This window comes from Leiobunum rupestre, chromosome 8 (genome assembly GCF_980474605.1).
Source record: "Leiobunum rupestre chromosome 8, qqLeiRupe1.1.hap1, whole genome shotgun sequence".
NCBI classification, from domain to species: Eukaryota; Metazoa; Arthropoda; class Arachnida; order Opiliones; family Sclerosomatidae; genus Leiobunum; species Leiobunum rupestre.
Window position 1 is genome coordinate 59238564 of NC_143391.1, and position 12487 is coordinate 59251050.

Sequence of the window (12487 nt, forward strand, 5' to 3'; positions counted from 1 at the left end):
GTGTGGAGAGAATTGGCAAACTCAAAAGGAGTTGTTCCGAGATTTCACTCAGTGCCACAAGATGGGATCGAACCCGGTTTCTCTTGCTGCGAGGTGAAAGTGCTAACCACAGCTCCGCCAGCCCACAAATATCTCGCGTTCAATAATACCTCGCTTCAAAAACATTTCCGTAATTTAAAAGAGGTTAAAATACCTTCATTTTCAATTTCGGAATTTTTTATTTATAATTAAAAGTACCCCCCTTCCCGATTTAATTTATTTTGACCCCCTTTTTTCGAACCTGACATGGAGTGTGCAAATTCACATTTTATCAACAATAAAAAGAAATTACACTTATTTGTACGTTAAGCCCCGCTCACATTATACAAGTAATTTGGCCACTTAACCGTATGCATCATGCATCTTATTGTACTCAAGAAAACTGTAAAGAGTGATCATAAAAAATTGTAACTATTGTTTCAATTTTTCTGTTGCACAATACAATGTTCTTGCGTTCAATTAATTGGATACAATTAAGTAACCCATTTACTTGTAGTGTGAATGGGGTTTTAGACCAAAAAGTTAGTATAAACTAAAAACATATCTTGTGAAATTGGCATTTTATAAATTATTCAAAACGTCAACTCCTAAAATAAGGGCTTTCAAATTATACATCTAGGGTTAATCAGCGTAGGTAGCGGGGGACACTCCGCGGGACCCAGGGTGAAGGGGGTGTGAAAACTTTATTTTAGTTTGTTATTTTCCTAATTCTAAAAATAGCTAATATTAAAATTACTAAAGTTAAATAATTTCCTTAATAAATATAAATTAATACCTAAAACGAAACTATTTGAAATATATATATATAATCTAATAAAATTGTATAAATTAAATGTTCGCGTAAATATCTTTTGTAACAGTGTATAAGTAACGGTAAAAATTCAAATAACAAACTTTCTCTCTCTCTATGCCTATATAAGGAGCGAATTTGTTACAGAAGATGGCGATTTGTTAAAATTATATATCACTTTTGAAATTGTATATTTTTGTCATCACGAGAAAAACTAAAAAACGATTCTCGTGCAGTTACGACTTGGACTCTGAAAAAGAAAGGAGTGCAAGATCCGCGCTCGAGAAATTAATTAAAATAATTTAAAATAAAATAAGTTAGGGTTAACATTTTTTCAGTCGATGTTAGTACCTAAAATATAAGTCTCTCCCATCTAGAGCGCGAACCTAAAAGGTAAAATAAAATAAGTAAAATAAGCAAAAACGGGTCATCATATGGTGCTGAAACCCGGGAACTTCAACTAACAGTACCCAATTAAAAGAAAAGAAGAGAAAGGACGCATTACAAGCGCGATCGTAAAAATAAATTCGTGAAATAAATCAAGCTGAAAACATGGCCGAAGCAAGCTCTAATAACAACCAGTTAAAGAAATTAAAAGCGGTGAGAGCACCGGTTAGAGGAAGTATAACCGCAGCGGTGAATACGCTGAATACACTGCTGATGGCCGATTCGAACGACCTAAGGACAGGAGAAGTGGAGGATCAACTAGCCATTCTAGCGCTAAAAGAAGAAAACTTAATTCCGCTGGACGCCCAGATCTACGACTTGACGGACGCCGACGATGACGATTTGAGTAAGGAATGCGAGGCCGTGGAAAAATACAGACAAGATATCCTGAGTGTGAAGATGAAGGCCAAAAGAAAGCTACGGGAAGCCGGAGTGGTCCCAGATGACAACAGTTGATCAGTTTGTTCAACCGTATCAAGTGCTGACATTACAAACTTAATAAACGCAGCGAACTCGGACTCTAAATTACCAACGCTGATAATAAAAAAGTTCAGCGGTGACGTAACGCAATTTAAGGGATTTTGGAGTCAATTTGAACAAATGGTAGAAAGTAAAAAGAGCCTAAAAAAGGTACAATTATTTTTCTACTTGCAATCGTATTTAGAAGGCGAAGCGTTAGATATAATCTCTGGTTTACATCCTTCCGATGCAAACTACGATGAAGCGGTAAAAATTTTAAAACTAAATTATGACAGAGATGAAGTTATTGCTCAAGAGCATTTAAAACGTCTACATAAGTTGGAACCAATACTGAGTTCGAGGGATTTGGTCGCCTTAAGAAAATTTCATAATGAATGTCAGACAAATATTAGAAGCTTAAAATCGCTAGGCTATGATACAGCAAAAAATGGGGCGTTTTTGTGTCCGAAGCTAGTAGCGTGTCTCCCGAGAGAGCTTCGTCTCGATTACACAAAAGAAAGGGGTATAGCTGGTGATCTAGACATAGATGCGTTTATAGAGTTTTTGCGTAAACAGCTGGAGTATAGGGAAACGTGCGAATTAATGGGAAATATGCAACCAAAACAAAGCCGTCAATACGAAACATCGCGAAAGCACGACAGGCAACCCCATAAGCCCAACGTACGCGATTCTGGACCTAGGCTGAAGCAGAGGGCATCTAGCGCGTCCGTGTTCAACGCGAACACCACCGTAACACCCAAAAACATTTTTTGCATTTTTTGTAAAACAACCGCGCAACCCACCTACAACTGTAAAAACTTCACCTTAGATGAAAAGAAACGCATTATAAATGAAGCTAACCGTTGTTACATTTGCACCAGATTCGGTCACGAACAAAATGACTGTCCGTCTCCGTATAAAATCTGCAAAATTTGTAAAAAGAAACATAATTTGGCGCTTTGTCCCGAAAACGAAGCAAATAAGACCAAGCCTTCTAAAAAAAGTTGGAAAGAAAAACAAGAAGTCCCTAAAGACGAGAAAATAAAGGTTGGAAATAACTCGGTAGCCTGCGGCCAGACGGTCTTACTACAAACGGCCCGAGCCGTAGCGAGACATCCAGATAGCGGAAAAGTGGAAGAAATAAGATGTCTACTTGACCCAGGTAGCCAAGCCAGTTTTATACAGGAAGATATCTCTAGAAGATTGAACTTACCTCTGATAGGAGTCTGTCCTATTGAGATTACTAGTTTTGGAAATGAAATTCCAAAAACCGAAGTAAGAAGACTAGTAAAATTAACTCTAGAAAACGTCTCTTATCCGAGCGAGGTCATAGAAATTACAGCAATAGAAGTACCATATTTGTGCAAGGCGGTTACAATGTCTAAATGCAAGGATGTAGAATATTTAATGATAAAAAATGGAATGCAAATAGCAGATAAACCTAGGTCAGGGAATCCAGATGACCAGAGCGTAGGATTTATCATCGGTGCCGACCGATATTTTGACCTCGCGGCGCGAATTACAAGACGATTAACCGAAACTTTAGTCGCCGTACAAACACACTTAGGATGGGCGGTTCAAGGACCGGCACAGACTGGGAAGAGCGTAAATGGTACCTACTCCGTAAGTGTCACGAAAATCAGTGTCGAAGCGCAAATGATATCGAAGGCATTAGAATCCTTCTGGACTCTAGAAGGAATGGGAATTTGCGACGCCTCGGAAAAGGATCCCACTGCGGATGAAATCCTCGAAAAGTTTAAAAAAGATTTAAAAATCGATAAAACTGGAAGATACAGTGTTCGATTTCCTTGGAATACAGCGAAAAGTAATCTTCCAGACAACCTGAATGTAGCGAGGAGAAGGATGGACGGTCTGATTAAAAGATTCCAAAGAGAACCAGAACTCTACAAAGAGTACAAAGCTGTAATAGAGGGCCAGTTGGCGGAAGGGATAGTCGAGATGGTCGAAAGTCAAGAAATTTCTCCAGAGGGAACGCACTATATTCCTCATCAAGCGGTAGTAAAACAATCAAGATCCACTACTAAGTTAAGGGTGGTTCTTGACGGTTCTGCCAGCAGAAAGGGTTCGCCGTCTCTAAACGACTGTATGGCCAGTGGTCCAAATCTAAATCCATCCGTGTTAAATCTCCATTTAAAATTTCGTGGACACAGTATTGCTGTTACAGCTGATATCGAAAAGGCCTTCCTACAAGTAGCCCTAGAGCCGGAAGACCGAAATTCAGTACGTATCCTATGGACCGTCGAGGACGAGAACGGAAAAATAAAAGAAAACGAACACCAAGTTTTGCAGATGACGCGAGTTCCATTCGGAGCGACAGCTTCATCTTACCTATTAGCCGCCACTCTAAAGACGCATTTCGAGAAGTACAAAAATGAAGATCCAGAAACCTACGACTTTCTCAACGAACAGCTCTACGTAGTTGACTTGCTAGCGGGAAAAGATGACGTTCAAGGAGCTTACCAGTTGTCACAAAATTGTTCAAAACTTATAGGAGAAGCAAAAATGCGCCTGCAAAAATGGCAAACAAATTCGTCTGAGCTCAGAAATTTATGGAAAGAAAATTCAGCGGCAAAAGAGTCCGTTGTTAGGTTTGAGGGATCAGCCGAATCTGTAGAACAAAAGGTGTTGGGCTTAATTTGGAATCCTGACACCGATGAATTATCGGTATTAAGTACGTTAGCGCAAATCTTCGATCCGCTTGGCATTTTAAGTCCCTTCACGATAAGGGCGAAATTGATGTTTCAACGACTTTGGAAATATCAGGAAAATCTAAGAGAAGAAAAGAAGCGACTATCATGGGACGACGCGCTCCCAGAAGAAATCAGTCAACAATTCCAGGCGTGGTGTCACGAATTAAGCGAAGTTAAAGAAATAAAAATACCAAGATGTATTTATCAAGAAAAATCAAAACACATCGTTGGAAGAGAGCTTCACTGCTTCACCGATGCTAGTTTAAAGGCTTTCTCAGCGGTCGTCTATTTACGATACGAGACCGACGATAAACAAATCAAAGGCGCCTTTGTTACTTCCAAAACGAGAGTGTGCCCCACAAAAGGACTATCTCTCCCGAGACTGGAGCTAGGCGCTCGACTGGTGACTAAAGTGCGAGAGGCATACCGAAAAGAAAATATGGATATCAAAATGTGGTCCGATTCGCAGATTGCGATTTATTGGATAAATAATCCTCCGAAAGAAAACAAGCCTTTCGTTCAAAATCGTGCAGCGGAGATAAGACAGTTGGTCGAACCGGCCAACTGGATGCACTGCCCTGGCGCGGAGAATCCCGCCGATTTGCCATCACGGGGAATCAAAGCCAAATAATTACGTGAAAATCTTCTGTGGCTCGAAGGACCCACCTGGTTGAAGAAAGTGAAAATAAACGTGAGAGAAATCGCCGAACTGGAAGAAGTTCAAAGTGAAAAAAGAAAATTGGCATTGACGGTTCAAATGAAAGATTCAGTCGGCATTCAAAAGATCGTCGATTTGAAAAGATATTCAAAATTCAATAAGGCGTTGCGAGTGATAGCGTATGTTTATCGCTTCGCTAACAAAACTAGAAAGAAAGAAACGGAACGCGGAGAAATTACCGCCGATGAAATTATTCACGCCGAAACTAAGCTGATTAAAGATATTCAAATTGAAGACTACGGTCAAGAAATTAAAGCTTTAAAAGAAAACACTGATTTACCGATGGAGTCCAGTATAGCCATTTGAAACCCATATTGAACGACGAAGGAGTTCTATGTTTAGGCGGTAGGCTAGACGAAGGTAGTTTCAGCTACGAACGTAAACACCCGATTATTATAAATAAAACTCAAGAATTAGCCAAACATTTAATGACGAGAAGTCACGAAGAAGTTAAACATTGCGGTATTCAAGCAACAGCTAGCCAGTCCCGCGAAAGATACTGGATTATCGCCGGGAGGCAGTTAGCTCGAAACGTAGTACGGCATTGTCAGCACTGCAAGAGGTACAGTGCTAAGCCATGTGATGCCCCGACCGGTTTACTACCGAGCGACAGGATAACCGAAGCCCTCTTTTCGTAAGGAACGGGAAAAAACAAGAAAAGGCGTACGTTTGTCTCTTCACGTGCAACGTTACACGCGCTTGTCATTTGGAACTAGTTCCAACCTTGACAACCCACGAATTTCTTATGGCTATGAGGCGTATGATTGCGAGGCGAGGTATACCTTCGGTGGTGTATTCGGATAATGCAAAAACATTTAAACGAGCAAAACAGGATTTAAACTTAATGTGGGACAATATAGACGAAAAACGAGTAGAAAACTTTTTCGCGAATAAAAACATCAGGTGGAAATTCATAGTCGAAAGAGCCCCGTGGCAAGGTGGATACTATGAACGGATGGTTAAAACGACCAAAAATATTCTTCGAAAAACTTTAGGAAAAGCTTACCTAACGAAATCGGAAATGGAGACGGTACTCCAAGAAACCGAAGCGGTTATAAATTCCAGGCCGATAACGTACCTGTATAACGACGCCAATGAGCCGGAGCCATTGTCGCCCGCTCACTTCTTTACAGGAAAGAGATTGACTACTCTCCCACCGCAAAATTTAAAGATCCCGACACTACCAAATACACAAGAAGAATTAGCGAAGAGGGTTCGATACAGAGAAACATTAATGAAAAGACTGTGGGAAAGATGGAGAGTCGAATATCTCTTGGAGTTAAGAACGGCACACCACATTCAATTAGAAAAGCGGAAAACAAATATTAGAGTAGGTGATGTCATGATGGTCTACGAAGATAAAGTTCCAAAACATGTGTGGAAGCTTGGAGTTATAGAGGAAGTAAACGTAGGGCGAGATGGAAAGGTTCGATCTTGTTTAGTCAAATTAGGAAAGAATAATGTAATAAGGCGACCAGTCCAACACCTCTACGCGTTAGAAATTAACAGATACACGAATGATTTTTAAATGTATAATTGTATGTTTTAGGAAAATACTCGCGTATTTTCGCCGGGAGTGTGAAAACTTTATTTTAGTTTGTTATTTTCCTAATTCTAAAAATAGCTAATATTACTTAAGTTAAATAATTTCCTTAATAAATATAAATTAATACCTAAAACGAAACTATTTGAAATATATATATATAATCTAATAAAATTGTATAAATTAAATGTTCGCGTAAATATCTTTTGTAACAGTGTATAAGTAACGGTAAAAATTCAAATAACAAACTTTCTCTCTCTCTATGCCTATATAAGGAGCGAATTTGTTACAGAAGATGGCGATTTGTTAAAATTATATATCACTTTTGAAATTGTATATTTTTGTCATCACGAGAAAAACTAAAAAACAATTCTCGTGCAGTTACGACTAGGACTCTGAAAAAGAAAGGAGTGCAAGATCCGCGCTCGTGAAATTAATTAAAAATAATTTAAAATAAAATAAGTTAGGGTTAACATTTTTTCAGTCGATGTTAGTACCTAAAATGTAAGTCTCTCCCATCTAGAGCGCGAACCTAAAAGGTAAAATAAAATAAGTAAAATAAGCAAAAACGGGTCATCACAGGGGGAAAGGGAAATTCTTAGTAGCAACTCCAACAACAAGGGCCACGACTTCTAAGTAGAGTAAGAACCCATGGTGTTTCTCTCGTGAATACCATTCTGCACATTGGCGCGTTTCTACGAATGTAGAATCTTGGCGCAGTGTCATTTTGACCTCCAACACTTTCGAATTGAACCCTCCCCCCTCCCTCGAGACATCCAAACCTTATCATTTTTATGCTGAATTGCACAAACCGTTTCCCCAGGTTAGGAAAATGGGGTACGAAAATCGGCCCAATTTCGAACCTATATAGGATCAGGGACCCTGGTCGCGCGTATTGACCCAAGACGGAGCACCGTGATGTTTTATTTCCACCAAATACAAAAACCAGAAGAGATGTATGCCTGGTGCGTTCAAAATGTGACCAATGTTCAATGTGGTTACGTCTCTAAAAAAGACGTTGATAAACAAGTGGAAAATTTTTACCTCAACGAAAGATATATCGGAGTAAAAACAATTCCCGGTACTCGATTGCACCATGCGTTTCTTCCGATAAATGAAAATTAACTTGAGATCAAACGGATATCTGAGGATGAATTAGCGACAAGAGTTGTCCTGTTCCAAACGAATCGTGCGGACGTTTTAACTTGGGAAGAATGCGTGCCAGGAACATTTATTGCATGTACATATGACGAAGATTGGTACATTGGGAACATTGTAAAATGCTGCGAAGAAGAAAAAGACGTATCTGTTAGTTTCTTTCGTAGAAAAGATCTTAAGCTTTCTTGGCCAAGAAGAGAAGATGTATGTTGGGTGCCGTTTCAAAATATAATATCAGTAGTTAAACCTGAAATACGTTCTGATGGTAAAACGTATGTTCTTAGCTAATTAGATCACAAGAAAATTTTGCTCCTGAAAGACAATTTTTTTTCATTGTTTCGATCAAAATTTCGCAGATAAAATTTTTGTTTCTTGTTTAGTTCCTTTATTATATAAGTATTTATTAATAGTAATAATAGAACACCCAAAAACCAAACCAAAGTTAAAATATTTTGCTCTAAAGTTTTTTGTTCTGTATTATAAAATGTAAAATAACATTTGTTTTTAAGATAAAATAGCATATTTTTAAGAGTTATATTTTGGGTTGAGGGTCTCTCATATACATCTTTTTTATTTATTCATTTCGTAGCTTGAAATCTCAGTTTTCTAACGGTTTTATTTTTTTCTGTATATTTTTGTCCTTTATATCGTAATTCCCCCTAAAGCACTACCAGTTTTGCAGTTTTTAAAAAAATGGATCGGTTCAAGTAGCTATATTTCAGAAACTAAATTTACTATAATTTTTTCAACGCAATTTTCGTGTTTATTGGGGCCATGTTACTTATTATAAACTTCAATATTTATTTCATATTTAATACCTTCGCGACAGAAACCTTTTTAGTTTACCTCAGTTAGCGACATTCGAGTAAAAATCGTCGTTTTCAACAATTTAAAATTAAAACTCTAATTAAACAAATTGTATAAAATTTATCCTAGTTACTCTCTACTACCCATATTTAAAGTGTAAAAAGTTACACCTTTAATACATTTAGAATTATTTTAACGAAAATACCGGGACTTTCGGCGTTTTGAAAATGAACACTTTATACATAATATTTTTAAAAAATCATATTTTAAAAACTACGATGAATTTAGGGCTAAGAATTTGGATTTACCACTAAAATTATCTCGATTACTAACGTGTCAATTTTCATCGAAATCGCGCATGGTGCCGTGGGGAATTTTTTTCAAAAACGGGACATTTGACATGGAATGACCCAAAGGGAAGTTATATACCTAGCTCGTATTCTCTCCAAAGGTGGGAATCCTGAAATACAGGAAATATACTTACCTCGACTCCCACTTATTCACAGGCAACCATTGCCCTATAGGCTATTCCGTCTGCAACACGTACTGTGCCCCTACATACCACGGATAACTCATCCTTAGGCGATGGCTGTCGAGTCTGCAGGCACGCCACCTCAGTAATCAGTGACTCTAACGGAAAGCATACCGTTTAATTGGTTGAAGGTCACCAAATCAACTGTTTCTAGCACACAACTCTATCAAGAGTTTCATTATACCCTGGACCGGCTGACGAGTAGATCAGCTACAAGTACTATTTACACAGATGCATCCCTGGCTAATAACAATGGACCGGGCGGAATCGGCATTTGCAGTCATGATTTTAAAATGGCAACAGGTATTCGTGTCAATGACGGCCATGATATTTCTCGACTTGAACTCCTAGCAATACGGTATGCGCTCAGCTTGCTGCCACTGTCCAGTAGCGACATTATTGTCTGTACAGTGTGACTTGGGAAAAAAATTAGCCAAAACCTCGTCCGACTGGCTAATATTTAGTATCAAGAGGATGCTGACAGAAAACACAAATATTTTATGAATGTAGTGCCCGTCTCATTATAGAAGTGAAGGTAACGAACCAGCGGATACACTAGCCGAGAAGGCTGCAACGACAATGGTCTACGATGAAATCTTGTTTCTTCCATTCTCCAAATATACACTGCAACGACTATATAAACATGTGTTTCAAAAAGCCTTTACAACAGCCTGGCGCACATCGGCTAAAGCTTGGATCCAGCCTTATCGTCAGGATTTTCTTCTGCTCCAGTAGCCTCTTACCCTGAAAAGAGAATAAGTTGCGTTTTACTACATTTGTTTATCTGCAGCCGCTTTCCTTCTCGACAACTAATACACCGATTCTTCAACAAAACACTTTCTCCGTTATGTACCACCTGCCAGGCAGTTGAAGACTTCCTACCCCTTTATAGAGCTACACAATATGGCTTACAGATCACAGAAAACTATACGGTGACTCACATTCGGAACGCTCTCTACTCTGGGAACCTACCTCTCCTAAACGCCCTTCTGGATGTCTTGAAGCTATATTGTGTGATAAATAAGAGGTATCACTTTAAAAAATAACTTTTGAAATAATTTACTTACGTAGATGCAGTGCAAAAGGGTATCTTCGAATGCAAATCTCCCACGCCGTAGAACCCAACTTTCAGCAGGATTTAATGTTTTTAGTCCGAAATCAGCGGTACTACCTCCTCAATCAAAAATTCTTATACCACTGGATATTTCGGTTTCATTTTCGAGAAACACCTAGGTTCGCCTATCCGGTAAACAGGCGCTTATAGAACTGGGGATCCACACTACGGCGGGTGTTATAGATCCGGACTTCCGTGGAAATGTAGCGGTCCTTCTCTTAATAATGAACGTCCGCGACCACAGTACATATTGATCAACACCAAGCTATCGCGCAACTTATTTGTACAATCATGCCGGAAAATCTCACACTATCAGAAGTCGATTCGATGGACTGTACAGAATGGAACGATACAGGATTCGGCTCCTCTGGAAAATAATTATATAATTGCGAACTATTGACTGCAATACTTATCAATCCTTAATTATCTCAATGATATAACTCAAATATCCAACTCTGCTTATGTTTTGAAATTTTATTCGGTTTAAGTTTGCAACGCTTGTGCATACTGTGGGTGAGAGGACGTTTAGTCCCACACACCGTCTCTGAATAAAAAAATCGAGAAAAGCGGTGCTGTGTCAAAGGTTAGTTCATAAACGAGATATTCCTGTTAAATTTCACGTTAAACTACTGGTTGCAAATTATTGTATAAATGAAGTCAACTACCTATATCAGGTTAAACGAATGAAGTGTATTTATTCATTAATGATTGAGATATATATACAATTGCTAAAAAATATCTATTAGTATTTTATATACAACTAAGAAAAGTAGAGGAGGAGATACGGAGATAAAACATAATGAAAAAAACAAGTTTAAAGGTTATCATATTTTTTCAATAATTCCAGCTTGAACATCGCACTCTGGCTTTTGCCCAATTCAATGCATCTCATTCTGGAGAAAACATACTGTCTAAACTTGAAGAAATTCTTGAAAACCTAGGTGTCTCATCAACACAGGTATTTTTTATTTTTTTAAAAGATAAGACATTTCCGTTGCCCTCCAAAGGTTTTAATATTTAACGCTTCTACCTACATGATAATTCCTAACGTTGTAGGGGTTTTTTTAAAAAAGCACATATCTTTTCTTAAAGAGAGGCACTGGGGTAACAATATCTGGAATAAATTCTGGTAGATTTTTCTATTTTCTTATCTCGTGATATATGAATCTCACCGACTTATAATTTAAATAGATTCTTAATATAGATTGTCACAGTGTGCGCTGACAATGACAGCAATATAACTAAGGCCTTTAATCTTCAAGCTCTATATTACAAACCCTGGGATGAAGGCGATGATCTAGTGGAATAAGATTATGGTAATAGTTGTTAGGCTGTGGTGCAGCGAGAACATCACGCCACAGAGCCATTGAAATGTGATATTATTTCAAACATATTATTAAAATATACTTATTTTTAGCATGGAACGATGACATTTGGATTGTCGTCCAAGAAATAATTACCCAAGCCAAATGGAACAGGCTAGATTGCGTTGCTCACACGTTGCAGCTACTTGTGGTTAACAACCTTAAACAAGACTCGTCGTGGAAGCCAGTGTTAGACTACGTCAATGGTGTCATTATGTTTCTCCGGAAAACAATGAATTGGACGGAAAAATTAAAATGGAAATCACATGGCCTTGATTTAGTTTGTTGGGTGATATCTCGCTGGGAATCTTTAAACTTCGCAATGGGTCGTTTCCTTAAGGTATTATAAAAGAAGAAAACTGTAGCGTTAGTACGAATTTTTTTAATGAGCATTCTCATGAAGCCTGGCATGAAGACTGCAATTTGAAAGATCGCTCTTTGTTGACTCGTGGAATAACATACGCACCGTCTCCCGGATTGTTTGCTGAAATTAAATATATACCAAATATTTTATCTCCGCTGAAAGGAGTGACTGTTGTTTACAAGGAGACGGACCTCAAATAGCCAAGATTGTTATAAAGTTATTCGAGGCTTATCAATATTTTTATAGCAACAACACCAAAAATGTGTAGATCTTAAAAATAATGTCTTGAAAGCCATGGAAACTTGCTTAAGTGCCCATCTCTCCGATCCATTTTATTAAAATCAGCCATGGTAAACCCAAGACAAATTATTTTCTTTTAGAAGGTAATAATTATTTAATCCATTTTTTTTTCAAATAAAGCGATCAGTAGTGGTTTTTCAA

The 12487-nt window shown here is 38.1% G+C and overlaps 2 protein-coding genes across 2 annotated transcripts; both read left to right on the plus strand.

Annotated features, from left to right (window-relative positions):
• The first annotated feature begins 1876 nt into the window (after window positions 1–1876).
• On the plus strand, window positions 1877–5077 carry LOC149933805 (uncharacterized). The gene has a single exon (XM_090157440.1). It carries the CDS (start codon window positions 1877–1879, stop codon window positions 5075–5077), a length of 3201 nt encoding a protein of 1066 aa, XP_090013566.1.
• A 126-nt stretch (window positions 5078–5203) lies between these two features.
• LOC149933806 (uncharacterized) lies at window positions 5204–11627 on the plus strand. The gene is made up of 5 exons (XM_090157441.1): window positions 5204–5456; window positions 5507–5726; window positions 5804–6626; window positions 11166–11276; window positions 11523–11627. Exons 1-5 carry the CDS (start codon window positions 5204–5206, stop codon window positions 11625–11627), a joined length of 1512 nt encoding a protein of 503 aa, XP_090013567.1.
• Window positions 11628–12487: the final 860 nt, after the last annotated feature.

Bases quoted from the DNA above. Each gene is read 5' to 3' on its own strand.
- LOC149933805 (XM_090157440.1), top strand. From the start codon at position 1,877: ATGGTAGAAAGTAAAAAGAGCCTAAAAAAGGTACAATTATTTTTCTAC.
- LOC149933806 (XM_090157441.1), top strand. From the start codon at position 5,204: ATGAAAGATTCAGTCGGCATTCAAAAGATCGTCGATTTGAAAAGATAT. The intron at 5,457-5,506 runs GTATAGCCATTT...TTCTATGTTTAG, and splicing joins TGATTTACCGATGGAGTCCA to GCGGTAGGCTAGACGAAGGT. The intron at 6,627-11,165 runs GTAATAAGGCGA...CAATAATTCCAG, and splicing joins TCAAATTAGGAAAGAATAAT to CTTGAACATCGCACTCTGGC.